Here is a 20,443-nt window from a genome sequence, read left to right as displayed (position 1 = left end):
CTAGCAAGATTTATTCTAATTAAACAACAGGTTAAACAAACTTTTGATGTGTACAAAAAAATGAAAACAGGTTTTGTTTGACTGAGTCACATTTGAGTGAGTCCAATCTAAAACCTGTCAGTTGCCGTTTAACCTTCAAGGTCACTGACAGAAAAGGAGTGTCTTGATTTTTTTTCCTTGAACAGTTTGGGAACAACAAGCATTTTTTCTGTGCCGTAATACACACAAAAACAAACATGCATCTAAAGAAAGAGATAACGCTTTGCTTCATTACAATATTTTAATTGTTCATTAAAACTACACCGGGTTAGGTGGTGGAGGAGGACACTGTTTCTGACTTGTCTCACGAAAGAAAAAGTTTCATAACCAAAGTTTGTGTCTGTGTGCATATACAAGCTTGTGTGTGTGTGTAAGTAGGTGTGTGTGTGTGTGTGTGTGCCAGTGTACCTGGCAGCAGGTTTTCACCGGAGTAGATCTCATCCTGTAGACAAATGCCGTTTCTGGTGGAGAATTCCTGGAGGCTCTTCTTGACCTGAGGAATCTGAGCTGTGGCCAACAGCCAGCGTGGAGACTCCGGAAAAACTGATGCACAGCTGAGAAAAACATCTGTTGTGATTTTTCAGAGAGATAAAGAGCTCAAACATCCTCTTTAACATCCACAGAGGGTGAAAATAAATAAACACACAATTTGAAATTTAGAAATACTTGTCTACATTGTACAATTCCTTGGCAAGAAAAAACCCCCATTTTTAAAAAATATTATATTATCACTGACCTCTAAACAGCATTAGTAAACTGTTTACAGAGATTTAAGAAAAAAAAACATATGTGTGCATAAAATCCTGAAATTTCTGAAAAACACTTTATTCTACATGTCTCATTCAAAAATTTGCTCGAATCAGATTGTGTTTAAAACATTAAAATTTAAATTTAAAATTAAAGCTGCAAGCAGCGTTGGTCGGGTCCTCGGTCTGCGTTGGACCCTCATACCCGTCTGACCGTTCTTCAAGTGAAGCCTGCTTTAAGTTGGAGCCATTTTTCTCTCTCCTCAGCCTCAGACTGTCAGTGAGTGACATGACCAGCTGCACTGAGCTGTGATGATGTCACGATGACTCAGCGTTTTTTGTGCCCCTGGGTGAGAGAGAGAGCTGAGAGTTTTACTCGCTTTCTCTCTCTCCTACAGCCACAATTTTCACCAAATATGTGTAAAAACAGCATATTTTTGTAGGAAATCTTGTTAGGAAGCCCTCAGTGTCATTTTTAAAGATGTAGGACCTTTAGTTTTTTGTGTAGATGACCAACTGACACAGCATGTCTGCACATGCCCCTATAGACACCCATACAAACTATGAACCGAGGCTGCAACAGCTCATCAACTTTAACGGCTCACCATTCGAAAACCGGTTGAGAAACGCCAAATCCCTTCAGAACTTTTGTACATCAAGGCCTTCTCTGTGTCCTGTGCGATTTTCAAGTTGGTGCGATTTACGGTGTCAGACAAGATAACTTTTTCCCAAACAAAGTTTTCGCTCATTTTTTTACTTTGAAAGGCAAACTGTGGACTTCCTGTTGGAGATAGGTCAGGGGTGTCAGCACGAGATTTGTGGGTCTCATTGAGACGAACGTTTTGATGTTGGTTTGATCTCTGTACGACATTCCTACTGGGCGCTAGGGCCATTTTAGTGGGTTTTTCTGTAACTAGGTGGCGCTAGAGAGCATTTTTGTTCTTTTTTTTTCATTTTCTCAAATTTTTCGCCGATTTGGACGTGTGTGCCTATTTTGGTTTTTTGAGCGTGTTTAGGGGGTCAAATTAAGGGTAACGCGTTCGTCAGGCGAATAAGAATAAAGAAAGAAAGAAAGAAACGCAGCAGGAACAATAGGGTCCTTGCCCTTCCTGCTTGCTTTGCAAGAAGGGGTCCTCGGACCCTACAAAAGCCTGACCTAATGAATACTCAGCTACCACCAAGTCATGTGAAAAAAATTCTGGGATTTTTCGGTTGAACTGGAGGCTGTGTTTACATACATTTATAGAATAGATAGGAGACCCGAATGAATACAAATTGAAAACCTAAGTAGTAAAATATCCATAGTATGTGAAGCCACCTTTTTTTGTTCCAGTTTTGGTAAAAACCTGTGAGCACTCAGAACTTTATTATATTTTTTACCTTTTTGTAAATTAAAAAGTGAAAACTTTCTAATTTTATTGTTGTTCTACTAAGACATTTATGAGCACTCTATACTTCTAGTCGTGGTTGTGCTGTTTCCACAGAAGTGCAGGATTTTATATAGCAGTGAAAAATGAGCCCACAGTGAGTTAAAAAAGCAAAAGATATGCCCATAAACTGGGGTTCAGAGGGTTAAACATGAGCTTACGTGTGAATTCAGGTGCATCTGTCAGAAGGTGAGAGTTTAAAACCAGAGTGGCTCCAAACTGCCGACACTTTAAACTTTATATCACAATGTGAGATGGACACACTGAACACTACTGTCAAATAACTCTCCTACAAATACAAATACCTTTCAGCCCCAAAAACCGCCACCTGACTCACCACCAATAGGAAAGCAGCAGAAGCAGAGGCAGCGTGGCCACAGCCTGGAGAACAGGCCAATCGCGGCACAGAACAGCAACGCCTGGCAACAGCAGCTCTGCAAGCACACCAAAGAAGCCGCTAATCATGGCGACCATGAGGCGATGAGGAGGGTCGCACAGCTCCAACCCTGAGAGAACGACAGGATCAGAGAGAGGAAACACATGGCATCAGATCATCGCTGAGGCAAAACGAACACGTTTATCCAGAACCAAACCATTTGTTCTTCACACATGAAACTAAATTATGTGACGTTTTGTCACACAGGTCATATGTGTGCTTGGTAACACTGATGAAGGCATCTTTTGTTTAATATATGTTAAATCTGAGTGTTTACATCTCATCTGTACGACAATCTCCCTACTCACTCTTTGAGATCTTTAAGAGAAAAAGGTTGCAGCTAATAATGTTCAAATTTGTAAAAATGAGACTCTGGATGTTTCAAACAAGAAAGAAAAACAGTCTTCCTCTACAAATGTAAAGTTAAATTAATAAGCAATAAAAGACTTGTGTTTAATTCAATACATTGTTGGTAGTTTGATATCTGTAACTGTATACTGGTGCCTCCTTTAGACTTGTGTCACTGTTACGCTGCGCATTGTTTGACATTATCTCTTGAAGTAGATATCTCACGTGTCTGTCCTACACTGATAAAACACCACAAAAAACTAATGCAGCGTTTCGTAGACATGAACATAACTTCTTACATTACACTGCAAACGAAGTAAAAAATTGAACTCTGTCATAGAAAAGCTCCAACAAATGTAGAAAATAAACCAACAGGATCCACCTGCTGATCTCAACGTGAGGAAACAGAAAATCTGTGAGTCATCGAGAAGTGACAAGAGTCTCCAGACATGGGCGCCCGTATAGCTCACCTGGTTGAGCGGGCGACCCATGAACAGGGGCTACAATCCCCGACGCAGCGGTTGTGAGTTCGAGTCCCGCTCATGACCCTTTGCTGCAGGTCTCTCCCTCATTCTTCTACCCCCTTTCCTGTCTCCCTCTCTACTGCTCTAAATAAAGGCAAAAGCCCAAAAAATATATTTAAAAAAAAAAAAAAAAAAGAGTCTCCAGACATGAGGGGTGTCACTTCTACCAGCAGTCTTTTATTGTTCAACACATTTTTAGTCTCTGCTCATGCCTTCAAGTAATGTGAATATACTCATCAGGTAAACAGCGAGTTAAATGATTTTCCTTGTTGGGTTCGAAAGAAATACTCAGCTAATTGATGTTGCAGAAACTGTCTGTCTTGTTACATCTCTAAAACAGAGTTTAATATATGCTGGAATAAAAATCTAAACAAACTTCTCTTGGCCAGTCAGTGTTTAATATTATTGAACATTATGTACCTAAATTTATACTGCTTCAAACTGTATACAGAATTTTATTATTATTATTATTATTATTATTTTAAATTCCACCCTGCTCAGGATAAAAATGTGACAGTACAGTTATGATAATTCAACCCCGCTTCCGGCAGGGGGCCATGCTGGCGCGACTGGCTGCCGCTGCTCTCCCGCAATTTAACTTTTAAAACGGTAATTTAACCTTTAAAAAACATGAGATCTGAGCGTCTACAGAGTGAGAAGTCACTGCTCCCAGCCAAGACACTGCGTCTCTCCCGCTTCTCAAAGAAGCTCTCCAGAGAAGTTACATGAACTCGGGAGTGGGTGCCGTGGCAGATGAGAGATGGCAGAGGGAACTGATGGATCAGGAAGTTAGTTAAGAGAGATGGAAGTAGGTGGCGGGAGATATGACGGTAAATGGAATGCTGTTAGGAAGCATAAATGTAAAAAAAGGGGGAGTAAAATGGAGGATAGTGATTCTGAAGAGGGAGCAGTGGTATCAGGGGAAAGGAGAGAGGAGTTTAAGGTAATCGCGAGCCTTGTGCGAGAAGGAGCTTTGTTCAGTGAGTGGAATCCAGTTCCACTTACAAAAATCATCAGTAAAGAAATTGGGGAGGTAAGGAGTGTGAAGATATTGAGAAATGGATCATTGCTAATAATTTGTAGAGATGGAGTACAACAGAAAAGAGCAATCAGAATGAAAAAAATAGAGGGCAGGGAAATGAAATGCACGCTGGCCAGAAGCAAAAAGTTTGTCAGGGGAGTCATGCACAGGGATCCCAGTAAGAGTATCTGAGGATGAGGTGAAAGAAAATATAACAAATGTAAAAGTGAGTGAGGTCAAGCAATCACTTCAGATGAAATAAGACTTTCGGAAAAGATATTCATAGGGTATATGTGTTATGATGTGAGACCATATATTCCACCACCACTAAGATGCTATACATGCCAGAGGTTTGGACATGTTGCAGTAGTTTGCAAAGGAAAGCAAAGATGTGGCAGATGTGGGGGAGACCATGAATATGGCAAATGTGAGGAGGGGGCAAAACTGAAGTGTTGCAATTGTGGAGGGGAGCATAGCTCAGCATACCATGGATGTGAGGTTAGTAAAAAAGCAGCAGAGGTGCAGGGAGTTAGGGTTTCCTAGGGAATGAGCTATGCAGAGGCAACAAAAACAGTTACAGGAAGCATTCAAGAGGTAAAACAAAGTGGTACTAAGAACAAAGATAAAGACAAATGTAAAAGATGTGATAAGCTGAAGGAGGAAACTCTGCTAGTGAGTAAAAATGATTTTGTACTGTTTATGGCAGATATAATTAGCTGCTCAGTGCAAACAAAAAGTCGAAATGAAAGGATCAAAATAATTGTCAAGTCAGCTGAAAAGTACCTTGATGTAAAGGGACTGAGTAGTGAAGATGTCAAAGACATTCTTAATGAAGATGCCCAACCATCTCAGATATGGAATGGTTCTTCTTAATGGTACCAATATTATTGCAATGGAATGCAAGAAGTTTAATTGCAAACGGACAAGAGTTTAAAAAATATATTGATGATTTGAGAGAAAGACCGAATGTACTTTGTATTCAGGAGACATGGCTGAAACCACAGTTGGATTTTAATATAAAGGATACTTTGCAGTCAGAAAAGATAGGGAATCTGGTAGAGGGGGAGGAGTTACAACATTCATACAGAATGGAATGAGATATAAAGTTATACAGGTAAATTCTGATCATGAAGCAATAGTGATTAGGGTATGGATGGAAAAGGTTCTGTAGATATAGTTAACTACTGTAAACCATGTGAGAAATTAAGTATAGATACATTAAATAGTGTAGGAGGATTAGTACATGATAATGTAATATGGTGTGGGCATTTCAATTCGCATAACACATTATGGGGTAGCAATAGCACAGTTGCAAATGGTTTATCCCTGGAGGAATTTTTAGACGATCACGGTTTGGTATGTCTTAATACAGGGGAGGAACATGATATAATAATAGGCAAAACACAGAATCGGTAATTGACCTCACGTTGGGAACCAGTGCAATAGCTGGCGTAAGCACATGGAGGGTGGATAAAAACACAACAGTTGGCAGTGATCACTATCCGGTGATGACTGTAGTTGGAATAAAAATTTGCTTTGAAAAGGACAAGAAAATTCCTAAATGGAAACTGACAAACACTAATTGGGATGCCTTGCAAAAGACAAGTGCAAACAGATTTAAAACACTACAAGAGTAGATCCAGGTAGATGTTGACAGATTTAACGAGGAAATAGTAAATTCAATTATTCATTCTGCTGAGGAAGCAATCCCTAAAATACAGGTGCTACACGCACTAAGAATGTTCCCTGGTGGAATGATGAGTGTGGCAAAGCCATTGGAGCTGGAAATAAAGCATTGAGACAACTTAAAAAATTCCATTCACAGGAGGCTCTGATGCAGGTCCAGGCTATTGTGAGGAGAGCAATTAGAACGCAAAAACGCACATTTTGGAGGCAATATTGGAGCAGCATTGGTTGTGAAGTACAGCTATCAGATATCTGGGGCATGATTAGGAGAATGGGTGGGGTCAGAAGATGTTATGGACTACCAGTATTAAGTAGTTGGGACAAAATGGCAATACATAATTTGGAAAAGGCTGAACTTCTTGTTCAAACATTTAGGAAAATACACAGTTCAGAAAATCTCACAGAGGAGGCCAAGCAGAGGAGATGTACAACCTTAATAAGGAACCCCATCATATTGGAGAAATTGGAGATGTCAGGAGATCTGTTAGACCTGAACTTTAATATGTTTGAGCTGAGAAGAGCTATCACCAGTGCTCGTCAAACTACTCCTAGGAAAGATGGTGTATGCTACAAAATGTTGGAACACATAACAGCGGATGCACTAAACATTGTTTAGTAAGGTTTGGGAGTGTGGTCAAGTTCCCTCAGTGTGGAAACAAGCAATAATAGTGCCAGTTCAAAAACCAGGAAAGGACCCCTCAGACCCATCGAGCTACAGGCCAATCACCTTGACATCACATTTGTGTAAAATATAACTGGGTGCTGAATTTTTTAATCAACAGAAAAATACAAGTAAGAGTAGGGTCAGAATACTCCATTATATATGAGGTAGAGAAGGGTACTCCACAGGGTAGTGTGTGTAGTCCATTGCTTTTCAATATAATGATCAATAACATATTTTCTAAGGTAGAAAGAAATATAGGGAAATCTTCGTATGCGGATGACGGGGCTCTATGGGCAAGAGGGCGCAATACAGCTCATGTTAGTGGGAAAATACAAGCTGCGATACTTGAGGTGGAGGGATGGGCAAGTCAGTGGGGATTTAAACTACTGGTTGCAAAAACTCAAGTGATATGCTTTTCAAGAAGAAATAGAGTTACTCCACTCTCACTAAAACTGTATGGGCAGCAACTGGAACAGGTTAAAGTTTTCAGATTTCTTGGGGTCTGGTTTGATGAAAGGCTTACATGGAGCACTCACATAGGAAAAGTTGTGAGGGTCGTGAATGTTAATGAGGTGTCTAGCAGGACAGCAGTGGGGAGCCAGTAGAGCATCTCTGCAAAATATACACTGGGCTCTTGTGAGGTCAATATTCGACTATGGCTGCATCGCTTATATGTCTGCAGCAGAAACAAATCTGAAGAAGCTGGATTTTGTGCAGGCTCAGGCCCTAAGAATCTGCAGCAGAGCTTTTAAATCATCTCCAGTATCAGCAATGCAGGTGGAAATGGGGGAGATGCCTCTGTGAATTAGGCGAGTCAAATTAATGCTGGCGTACTGGGCCAATCTCCAGGGGCATCGCGATGAGCATCCTGCAAAGTCCATCTTGCAAGACTGTTGGAAGCACAACAAAACCAATATTAGAAGCTTTGAATGGATTGGCACGGTGAAAGCACAGAATCTTCGATTAACTAAGATACAGTACAGCCCCACAGTCTGAATTCCTTCCATTCCTCCTTGGATATTCCATCTACCTATGGTAGATCTCATTAAAAGTCAAAAATTGAAGGGTAACTCAGGAAAGCATCTAGTATGGCACATAGTCCAGAATTATTTTGACCAGCACTACTCAGATTCAATGTTTATCTTTACCGACGGATCCAAAGATCCAGATACAGGATTTGCAGACACAGTGGTATATATCCCAAAGAGCAACACAGATATTAAGAAGACGGTGTCAGACCATCTGTCAGTGTACACCACAGAGCTGATTGCAATACTTCTGGCGCTACAGTGGATAGAAGATGAGGTTATACAGAAAGCTGTTATAGCATCGGACAGTTTCTCACTGTCAAGTAGTAAATCAGGTAGGTCAGCAGATAGAATGGACATAATCAATGAAATATACATAATGTGCAGAATCCATGGTAAGGGCTTAGTCACACAATACATCTGGGTCCCTGCTCATGAAGTGAAGACTATCATTAGAAAGTATACACAATCTACATGGCACGAATATTGGGACCTCAGTGAAACAGGTAGGGATCTACATCAAATCCAAAGTCAAGTGGGTGGTGGGAGGAAAGTGGGGGGGTCAAACGTAAGGAAGAAAGCATTATGACACGTCTGGGAATAGGTCACACAGGTCTTAATTACTCACTACATAAAATAGGTAAACATCCCACTGGAAACTGCACACAATGTAGCCAGCCAGAAACAGCTGAACACGTATTACTTTACTGCAAGAAATATGATAATCAGAGGAAGAATCTCAACCTGTCACTAAGGAAGGCAAAATATCAGAACTTTACAGTATCAGGGCTTCTGGGGGAATCATCAAGCAAGGTTCAACATTACATCATTAAGTTCATTAGAGAAACGGAGCTAGGTAACAGAATCGATTTTTTTTTTGTTTACTGCCTAATCTCTCGTTCACACTCCAGTCCAGTTGGTGGCGGTATTGCACCTTTACTTGGTTTACCAACCGCCATTAAAACCCACAGAAGAAGTCGGCTTGCAGTCTGCCCTGTTTAGGCTAGTTAGCTAATCGTATTAGCGTGCTCACTGCTGATAGTCATAGTGACTACTGCTGGTAGGAAACCAGTTTACCTTGTCCAGCTCCGAAGGATATCTATGTTTGGATTCCGATGTAAAGGAATCACCGGTTAGACCTGTTGTCTTTGCTCATTTCCGAGCTAGCAGGCTAGCAGGCGTGACGTCCAACCTCCACCCGGCTCCAGACTGATCGTCCCTATTTCCTCCACTCCGCGAACTGCCGGCACCGTGCTTCGCCTGTCATACCCTGATCATCATCTGGATTATCATGGGTTGCTCACTGCCCTCACCGCTGAGAGTTAGCCCAGCGCTAACTCTCCTCCATCGGACCAGGCTGCCGCTGTGCTCTGCCTCCGACCTCCGCGTCCTCAATCACCACCTTCCCCCGGACCGCTGTTCTGCACACAGAGGGTCTGGCCGAGAGTGTCTACCACTCGTCATCACTGCACTCCACTCCATCCATCTGGTTCTGCCGCGCTCTTGGATTACGTAATCACAACAAACAGCAACACGTGAATCTGACCATCCTGTGCTAACTACCCGGGACCACACACACACACCTTCAGATGCACATCATCTGCACCTGGCTCTGCTCAGCACCCGCACTCTCACCAACAAAAGTCTCATCCTCCATGAATACATCCTTGACAATAATCTGGACTTCCTCTGTTCAACTGAAACATGGCACAAACAACTAGATGACTACTCACTCAACCAAGCAACACCAACAGAATACACATACATAGACAAGCCCCGCCCAGAAGGACGGAGTGGCGGTATTGCAGCAATCCATAGAAAGGACATTAAAATCACAACACTCGCCACCCCAGCTGTCTCCTCATTTGAATAGGTTGTGCACAAACTCCCTGGCCCCACCCCTCTGATTACTGCTGTCATTTACCGCCCACCCAAACCAAACCCAGACTTCCTCACTGACCTCTCCGACCTCCTAAACCAACTCTGTGCCATCTCTCCATCCGTTCTCCTCCTCGGTGACTTCAACATTCACATTGACAATGCCAGCTGCACACACACCAATGAATTCCTGGACATTCTGCACTGCTTCAACTTCAAACAACACAATTCACTTTCCCACACACGACCATGGCCACATCCTGGACTTAGTCTGCTCCACTAGTCTCCAGATATCACAGCCATCATGCCACAACCTCCATATCTCTGATCACCTGGTAATCAATATGGACATAAGAATCCCCACCCCCACCCCCAAACTTAAAGGTACCATAAACTTCCGCTATATAAATATCCTGCCTTCCTTAAGCACACTGTACATGAAGACAGTAGCTTCAACACCTCTCGCTTATCACCACTCTGGACACCAGGATGACTGCTCGTACCCAGGTTTATTGACAATTGAAAGGGTGAAACTAAAGGAATACAAAAAGTACAAAAGGAAATTACTAATTGAATCATCAATTAAACTTATATCATTACACAGAAACAGATTTCCCAATTAAACATAATATGCAAGTGACTCTGACAGTCTGCTTCACATAATAATAAGCAAAGAAACAGCCTTCCTGCAGAAGCGTCATTATAATTTACATAGCGAAAAACAGTAACTCAGAATGGCCACAAGATGGCAGCATAAGACCACAAATGAAATCATCGCCCAAGCTAACTTGCAGGAGCCAAACATGAATCTTTACATACTAAACCATGAACTTTCCACCATAGAAATGAACCAAATGTCATTATTAAACATAAAAGAAAGTTACATACCGACAATGCCACGAACAGACCAGATTTAACTAGTAGTTTTGCCAGAACACAGGAGGAGAGAAAGAAGCTGCGTTTACCATGCAGGCTCACTTCCTGAATCTTAGTCACATGACCTACCTACGTTCTTAAAGCGGCAGCTCACCTAACAAACCCAACTGAATTATTTAGAAATAAACACACTAAATTAAAACTTAAATAACAGAGGCATGGGCTGCAAGGTGGCGCAGTTGGTAGCACTGTTGCCTCGCAGCAAGAAGGTTGCCGGTTCGCGTCCCGGTGGGGGCACCGGAATCTTTCTGCGTGGAGTTTGCATGTTCTCCCCGTGCAGCGTGGGTTCTCTCCGGGTTCTCCGGCTTCCTCCCACACAGTCCAAAAACATGTTGAGGTTAATTGGTGATTCTAAATTGTCCGTAGGTGTGACTGTGAGTGTTCTTGGTTGTCTGTCTCTAAGTGTGGCCCTGTGATGGACTGGCGACCTGTCCAGGGTGTCCCCTGCCTTCGCCCTAAGTCGGCTGGGATAGACTCCAACCCCCCCGTGACCCTAGTGAGGATTAAGCGGTGTATAGAAATGGATAACAGAGGCATGACAATAAAATCCATTACTCTCCCTCTCTGCAGTTGAAACACTCATCCATGCCTTCATCACCTCCAGACTGGACTACTGCAATAGCCTCCTCTATGGTTTACCCTCCAAACTATTCAAAAAAACGTCAGCTTATTCAAAACTCTGCTGCCCGTCTCCTCACCCACACCCGCTCACGTGATCACATCACCCCCGTCCTCCAGCATCTCTACTGCCTCCCTGTCAAACAACGTGATGTTCAAGATCCTCCTCCTCACCCACAAAGCCCTCCATCATCTGGCCCCCTCCTACCTCACAGACCTGTTCCAGCCCCACATCCCTTCCCTCAGCCTCCGTTCCTTGTCTGCTCACCTCCTTGCCCCACCACCAAGGACCAAGCACTGAACCTGGAGGGACAGAGCATTTTCTGTTGCTGCTCCTAATCTCTGGAATTCCCTTCCATCTCCCATCTGACACTGTTCTGACCTCCACATATTCAAGTCCCTTTTAAAAACTCACCTTTTTAAGATCGTTTTTAAAAAAAATAAAAATTTTTTTAACCTGCCTTCTATACCTTGTTTTTTATCTGCTTTTTATTCAACTTGTTTTGTTCCTGTTTTTGTCTTCTCCCCTGTTAAGCAACTTTAAGTACCTTGAAAAGCGCTATACAAAATAAATGTATTATTATTATTATTATTATTATTATTATTATGAGGGACAAACGGTTAAATTTGGTAACTCGTTAAACTGAATCCTCTATTTTTTGCTAAATTTAAAATGCTGGTGTTGGTACAAGCACTAGGTTCTGCCTGCTCAACAATCCCTAAACATTTTACTATTTAAGTGATTCTCTTGAAGTTTTTATACAAATGATACTTTTTCACTCTCAGTTAGAATTGAAGTTCAATTAACCGTGAATGTACAAGCCTAATTTCCATGTCCATGGGCTAGAAAAGGAAGAAATGTATCTCATGCATGGAAACTCTTTCATCGTCCCACAGAGGTGAGGTCTGCTGATCTAGAAAAAAACACTGGCGCCACTAAACTGGACAATGAAATATCCTGCAAATTCGAATCTTCTCTCTCTCCTTTTTTTCTTTTTCTTTTCTGCAACCTCTGCATAACATCTCGGTCATTCCATCTCAAATCATCAAATGTTTTTACTTGACCATCTTTGATTTGCCTGACAATTTTATTGTGTAAAATATGAACATGTATGAAGATATTTGTGAAATTTTAGCTTGATATATCAGATTTTCTGCCCGTTTTTTGCACACAGAAATTTGAGGGTATGTTTGAACAATATCTGAGACACTATTAAAGATAAAAGCCTGAAACGTTCGCTGTTATTTCCCATCATGCCATTGATACAGAATCTGCAATACTGGATAAGTGGTTCAAATAGTTTCTGATTATGGGTGAGGTAAATAATCAAGCTGTCATGACCTGATGATGCAGTTGTTGTGGGATGTGTCTTATGTGAAATAGGCAGCGCTCTGTGTGTGTGTGTGTGAACGTGAGTGAATGTGTGCGCGTGGCCGAGGTGTATGTGTGTCTGTGCGGAGAGACAGCAACTGGGCAGGTAGTGAGGGATGTGCTTTAGCACAGTGCTGTAAAAATAAAGCCAGAACTCTTCAGCATAAAACGGCCTGTCTCTTGTATGCTGCACCACCTCGTCAGGCAGCGTGAAAGCCCAACTGGAGTTAACCCCAGAGAAAGAAGTTGCTGTCGACTCTGGAGGAAAGATCTCCCCTGTGTCACCCAACCACGGTATGGAGACTGAAACCCGGAAGGGTTAACACAGTGATAAGATTCCCAAAGAAATTACACAAAACTACATGACAAGTCTCCCACAAATTAAGATCTGTGCCCAAAAACTGGGACAAAAAAAGAAAAATATTCCCATATCAGAAAATTATTATATTCTGAGAACCACTTTAAAACGACAGAACTCTGCTCTACTCTGAATAAGTTGTCTCGCAATATTTTCATTTTTGTGGTACAACCTGTAATACCTGCTCAGTCAGTTATGAAATTTCGATGAAAATAATTTTATTTTTATTTTTGTGATCAGGTGTTTGGTATTAAAAAGTATTTTATATATCTTGTTTATCATTACTCTGACTCACTTATTGTGGCAGCTACACATGGTTCTGAAAATATCATTAGCAGATTTCTCCATTTTTTGTGTGCACAAAGATGGGACTTTTCAAGACTTTTAAATTTCTTTTTCATATTTCAACTCAGCCATAATCAGAGACTATTCAACCTAAATCAAGGGATACTGTCGTCCAAACATAGCATCAACTTTCAGTGCGTGCAAAAACATGCTGAACGTGGGCCGACAGGCAATTTATAATAAAGATATCTCGTAAAATATTTGATATATCAATGCAAACTTTCACAGACATAGTTTTTAATATCGATAGCTTATGACAGAAAAGTTTCAAAAGGTGGTCGAGCTGATGATTTGAGAGGCAATAAGTCATCTGAAAACACACAGATGTAAGATCCAACTTGCTGGATGAAGCTGCTGGGAGATAAAGTGTTCTCAGTCTCAGGTGATGACGTAAACTTGTTCAGGAGCGTGTCAAACTGTGCATGTTTCTGCTCAACTTTAACCTCCTTTCCTTACAGCTCAGATTCCCTCCATGTCTCCCCCCCTGTACGAGAGGAGAAGGTGCAGGGGAACGAGGAGCTCACTTCCTGCTCACCTTCTTGCCATCAGTCCTGTCCTGTTATTGTTTTCTCTTCTCTGTGGACAAGCAGTGCTGGCAGGACATCACTGAGGAACTCTACCCTCAAGGCCCTCATCCCGCCCATCGAACATCAGCCTAACACGAAAAAAAAACCTAAATCTGGACCTAATCGAGCTGACCTCACAGGAATGTGGGAGTACGCACAGATGTCAAAAACATAAAAAAGTGTGTATTTTAGACGAGACAACTGCAACACTCCACCTACCATCGGCTCCTCCTACACAGGAATGCGTACGGTCTCTAATGTAATTATTCTCCCAAGCCACGTCACTCGTTTTAGACATTTTGTCCCCGAACACCAACAGTGAAGGAGTTATCACAGAAGAGTGGCACACTGTAACCTCTCAGCTGCCCCCATAAAAAAGAAAACACCCGACCAGCTGCCTGCTGTCAGCCAGAGCTCACAACACGTTTCAGTTGAGCCTCAGCTGAAAATTTTCCCCCAAAATTCTCCTAGTCGACATCAAACACACAATCTGCATTTAAGCAGAGAAGTTTAAACATGCAGCTTGAAGCAAGGATCATCCATTTTATATGACTAAAGCAAGACTAAAATAAATAAATAAATAAATAAAACACAGAAAGCTACAGTGTGTCCCATTTCCATCCTGCATAAGTTAAACCCATTTTTATTTTTAAAAAAAGCTCTAAAAATCCACTCAACCCAACTTTTCCTGCACCAGGCAGCGGACAAACACTAACAGGTGAAACACAGCGGAGTCAGATTGTTCCCTCTGGAGTTTATGGAAATCAAAAACTGAGATAAAGGAGCATAAATATTGAATTGGACTTACATTTGCCAAGTACGGAAGCCGAGAGCGGTCATGGCCGCACATTTTTTTAAAGGCCGTTTTCCCGAGACAACGAGATAACCATCCCGTTGACAGTGTCGGCTGTCACTTCAGCCTTCATCAGAAGTTGTCGGACTTCCTGGTGTGACGTATCTTATAGACAGCTGACCGGGAACTCCGACATGACGTGTCATGAGAACAGCTGACCGGGCACGTCAACTTACAATGAAGAGCTCGTGCCCGGTCTCGTCTGTCCTCCGGCCCCCCGCTGGTGACTGAGGATGGAATCCCAGGTGTGTGGGAGGTCCCACACACCTGGGATTCCATCCTGGACTGGGCACGAGCGGGCAAACACAAACACCAATTATCTCGTTTTCACGAGAAAACGAGTCTTGTTATCCCGAGATAACGAGAAAATTAACTCGTTATCTCGAGAAAACGGCGAAGAAAGAACAGTAGCGGAAAACGACCGCCCTCGGCTTCCGTAGCCAAGTGACCAGAAACTCCAAATAAATGATAAAGTTGATCTGTGATTGCTGGATGTGTAAATAAGCAACTGTTTGCTCACAGTTCTAGATTTTAGAAGTAGTAATGCTTTGGCAGCAGCAGAAGTAGTTGTAGGAACAGCTGTTTTTGTGCCATTTTTAAACAGTCCTATTCCTATTACCTGAGTAAGAATCTCTATTTTTCAGCCTTGTATTTTTGACTTCATCCCACAGGCTTGAAAAGTGTTGCACAACTAACTAATACAAAGAACCTAAAGCTGCTCAGTTATGGTCAAAATGATGATCATGATTATTTTAATCATTGTTGAGATCATGGGCGCAGTTGGTAGCACTGTTGCCTCGCAGCAAGAAGGTTGCCGGTTTGCGTCCCGGTGGGGGCACCGGAATCTTTCTGCGTGGAGTTTGCATGTTCTCCCCGTGCAGCGTGGGTTCTCTCCGGGTTCTCCGGCTTCCTCCCACACAGTCCAAAAACATGTTGAGGTTAATTGGTGATTCTAAATTGTCTGTAGGTGTGAATGTGAGTGTGCTTGGTTGTCTGTCTCTAAGTGTAGCCCTGCGATAGACTGGCGACCTGTTCAGGCTGTCCCCTGCCTTCGCCCTAAGTTGGCTGGGATAGGCTCCAGCCCCCCCGCGACCGTAGTGAGGATTAAGCGGCGTATAAATAATGGATGGATGGATGGATTTTGAGATCATCACTATAAACTGATTGTAGGAGCAAAATATATAAATAGGACTTTCACCTGTAAATAAAACAAGACTGCCTTCACTTCCACACTGCACTACAAACTGTACAATTTACCAATGTTTCCTAAACGCCTCACATGCAAAGAGAAGCTGCTAGTTTCCTCAACTTAGACAGGTGTATGACCAAAAATGACTTGTGACATTGATGGTGTGAAATAAGGTGTTCTAATATCATATCTGCCAAAGAGAACACTCTGTGATTTTCATCTACAAGGACTGTTTTCTGTTGGAATAGCATTTTAAAAACAAATATCTCACTCGATCACATTCATTGAATTTTAGGAAACCGTGATTGGGATTAATATCTGAATAATTGTGCTGCCCTGAAAAAGGCTTATGTGTTGTGCCACATTAAGCAAAATCCTGTGGTGTGTTTCTTCACATTTTTAGCACCTTAACATAATTAATGGTCCATTTGTTTGACTGGTGGATATGATCTGACAAAAGTAATTTAATTATTTTTCCTGTTATCAGAAACTAAATGATGGAAGCTGAACAGATCACAAAACATCTTAGCAACAAGGTCAGCAGAAAAAAAAAAAAAAAAAAAAGAGGAACAGCACATGAGGAGGAGACGGCAGATAATCACAGACAACCACCAAGCAGGGTGTGGCTATATTTATCTACGGCCTTTCGTTCCTAAATATAAAGTGTCATGATTTGAACAAAATGAGCTGAGTAACCTTTACACTGATGCAGAGAGCACTGATCAACTTTGAAGCTAAACAGTATTAATCCTGCCTGGACAGAAAAACAAAAAGTGTTACAGAATATAAAAAGCTGAATGTGGATCTCATTGGTGATTGAACAGAGAAATTAGAAGTTAAAACTATTTGTTTAGTATAGATGTTTAACTGTTTTTAAATGGTATTTTGGTTCTGGATTGTGATTTTCAGACATCAGTCGTAAAATTATAAAGTCTGATTTCACTTCTTTGTGTCTCCTAAAGCAACGACAAGATACGATCCAAAAAGATACGACAGATAATATTTCTAATTTGCTCCTGAAAAGACTCCGAGGGCTTATCTTATCTTTGCCCGATAAGATAATTTACCAGTTAGCAAGTGCACAGATGTGTGTGAATTATACTGTTTATCCCACATTCTGAAAGTTTTTTTTTTAGTTGCTTTCCCTATGCAAAGCTTTAAAAAGCATGCAGACAGCGTGACTGTATTTTGTTAAATGCTGGGAATCACAAGGTCGTGCTCTATTACGTTAACATTATATAAGCTTTACATAACAGTAGCTTTTTTTGAAAGAGAAAAGATGTGTGTTTCACACAGTCTTTGAGCCAAATACACAATGGCTACAGGAAAACTGTGAATAAGATTATTCTAAAGTAACTTCTTCTTCTGAAATAATGATCAACTAATTCTTTAGTATTGAAACCAAGACTGAGAGCAAGTGGGCTTCAGGGACTTTCCTCCAGTAACACAGTCTGCATGTCTTGGACTGAGAACAAATGAAAATATAGTGATAATTGAATAATTAAATAATTATTCATAATAAAATTAAATAACTGAATTTCCCTTCTGGGATAAATAAAGTATTTTTCATTTCATTCATTCATTTCATAATCATGTGCCACTTATTATTACCCACTGGCCTCTAATTTTGTTTATTGTCAGTCATCAGGTTTGAGCTGCTGTAGTGCTTCTGCTGTGTAAAATTAAAAATCCCTATACCAAATGAAAACAGAGAAAAGCAATTTGACAAAGTTATGACCCTGGGATAAACAAAGTGGCAGCGAGTGACTCAGAGCAAAGTGCAGGAATCCAAAAGTGCTCTCTAGATAGATAAATAAATGAGTGAGTGCGAAGAAGCTAAGGTTGTTCTTTTTCTACTTTCTGAAGTTGATTATTGAATAAGGTCACAGTCTGCTTAACCGTAGGATAAACGGCACAACAATTAAAATGTGTGAAGGATACTTACTGGCTATGTAGGAGGACACGAGCACTCCGGCGAGAGTGGCGCCCTGAGAGAGACGCAGCAGCAGAAACACCACCGGACTGCTGGACAAACAGACAGCCACCCCGAACAGACTGGACAGACTGATGGACAGGAGGAAAGCTCTCCGACGCCCCAACCTGAAAACATGCACAATCTATCAATCACATAACACACACATATGAAATTATAAAGCACCAAAGAGTTCAGCATTAACCCTCTGAAACACAACTACTTTCTGTTTGTTTTTAGCATCTGTCACATCTTCACTCACTGTGAGCTCTTTTTAAAAAAAATTATTTTTTTTTTACTGTAAATATAAAGTCCTGCACCTGAACGAAAACAACAGAACCATGAAGAAGTATAAGAGACTCAAAAATGTCTTCTGTGCAGTAAGACCAAGGTATCATGCCATAAATCATAAAAGATGAAAAAACAAACATGAGTTTTTTTGATTTCTTGTACAAAGTTGAAAAAAATCTGGGATCCAGCAGGTGTTACCACTACTGAAAAAAAATAGCGGCCCTGATTGCTTTAGGTGTTTTACTGCTTACATTTTTAATTCGTTTCCATATTAATGTGAAATCTGCTCTGTGTAAACAGCTTGCAGTTCAGCCAGAAACTACATTTTTGCCATGCAACTGCTGGTTGCAGCTGAGATACTAACAAAATCTGGTTAGGGAAAATGGTTTTATTTTTGGGAAATTTTGTAAAATAAAGTTATTTTGATGCAATTTCATTACTTAAATCTTAAATCTGGTTAATTTCACTGTCAGGGCAACATCACAGACAACTAGCACAAGAATCATTAGAAAACTGCAAATAATTCTTTCTGTCTTTTACAGTTTTTGGCTCTAATATTTGGTGGAATTTTGGTTTTTAAAGATAACTTGCATTTCAAATCCATGAGTTGGTTTAGGAATTCAGAGGGTTAAAGTGAGAAATAAAGAGACTAAGAGATCTTTTAAATGAAAATGCAATTTTTACGTAGTTTACGTCATTAAGCCTTTTTGTTCATTTAACACTGAACACTTTGGGGTTCCGTATTAAATGTGTTTATTACTTACCAGTCACACAGTGTACCAAGAAAGATGTATCCCAGAATCCATCCTGTCATGAAGCTGATGTGCTGCACGGGGACTTTCCAGTAGTCGCCACAAACCAGGTTCCACTGCAAAGCAAGACAAAGCAACCGACTGATACAGTTGTAGACCAAAACAAGACTCACTTTTAACAAGGAGCAAAAAGGCCTCTAAAGTAAAGTCCATTCTCATCAGGTTTGAAAAAGATACAAATTTCCAAAGTTGAAGAAAATATTCCATGTACCTGCCATCCATGGAACATCACAGGTGATAAATACAAAGTATGACCACTAGATGGCTCCACAGAATGAAACATCCATCCATCCATCCATCCATCCATCCATCCATCCATCCATCCATCCATCCAACTCTCATCTGGACCAGTCAGGCAGCACTTTGAGGGTCATGTTCTTTGATTTCTCAAGTGCCTGCTTTACTATGTGAGAAGCTCCATAACTTCCGGGTGGATCCTTCCACAACCACCTGGATTTACGACTACCTAACAAACAGACCACAGTTTGTGAGACTGAAACGTTATGTGTCTGAGATGGTGGTCAGCAGCACTGGAGCACCACAAGGAACTGTACTCTCACCATTCCTCTTCACACTGTACACCTCAGACTTCCAGTACAACTCTGAGTCCTGTCATCTGCAGAAGTACTCTGATGACTCTGCAGTTGTAGGGTGTATCAGTGATGGACAAGAAGCTGAGTACAGGGAACTAGTCCGTCAGTTTGTGAAATGGTGTGGTAACAATCACCTCATCTTAAATACCAGCAAGACTAAAGAGATGATTGTTGACTTCAGGAGGAGCAAGAATAAGCAGCATAGCCCTGTCTACATCCTAGGAGAGGAGGTGGAGGTGGTGGAGAATTACAAATATCTTGGAGTTCAGCTGGACAACAGACTAGACTGGAAATGCAACACTGACTACATCTACAAGAAAGGTCAGAGCAGACTCTACTTCTTAAGGAAGCTGAGATCATTCAGTGTCTGCACCAAGATGTTGCAGATCTTCTATAAGTCTGTTGTGGAAAGTGCAATCAGCTTTGCAGCCATCTGCTGGGGCAGTAGCATCAGAACCAGAGACTTAAAGAAACTAAACAAGCTGATCAAGAAAGCTGGTTCTGTGCTGGGGATAACTCTGAAACCACTGGAGCTGATTGTTCAAAAAAGAATGCTGCACAAGATGATGAAGATGATGGAGGATTCTTCCCACCCTCTCCACAACACAGTGAAGAATCAACAGAGTGTGTTCATTGGGAGGCGTCAGTTTCGCTGTAGAACGGAGAGATACAGAAAGTCATTCCTGCCAACAGCCATCACCTTGAAGAACAAGTCTGACTGACTGACTGACTGACTGACTG

At 41.4% G+C, this 20,443-nt stretch overlaps 1 protein-coding gene across 2 annotated transcripts in view; it reads right to left on the bottom strand.

Moving 5' to 3' along the window:
* The window catches only part of slc22a31 (solute carrier family 22 member 31), a 44,985-nt gene that overhangs the window by 20,012 nt on the left and 4,530 nt on the right, over window positions 1-20,443 (bottom strand). For both annotated transcript variants that reach the window (XM_008293006.1, XM_008292999.1), the window contains exons 2-5: window positions 19,062-19,165; window positions 17,980-18,134; window positions 2,550-2,718; window positions 448-593 (exon numbers count right to left, since the gene is read on the bottom strand). In XM_008293006.1, the coding sequence (XP_008291228.1) occupies window positions 448-593; window positions 2,550-2,718; window positions 17,980-18,134; window positions 19,062-19,165 (574 nt within the window). The remainder of the gene's footprint in view (window positions 1-447; window positions 594-2,549; window positions 2,719-17,979; window positions 18,135-19,061; window positions 19,166-20,443) is intronic.

The sequence above is a fragment of the Stegastes partitus genome, unplaced genomic scaffold (assembly GCF_000690725.1).
Source record: "Stegastes partitus isolate 25-593 unplaced genomic scaffold, Stegastes_partitus-1.0.2 Scaffold19, whole genome shotgun sequence".
In the NCBI taxonomy this organism is placed as follows: domain Eukaryota; kingdom Metazoa; phylum Chordata; class Actinopteri; family Pomacentridae; genus Stegastes; species Stegastes partitus.
The sequence above is the reverse complement of the archived record's forward strand: the minus strand, read 5'-3'. Positions and strand labels throughout refer to the sequence as shown.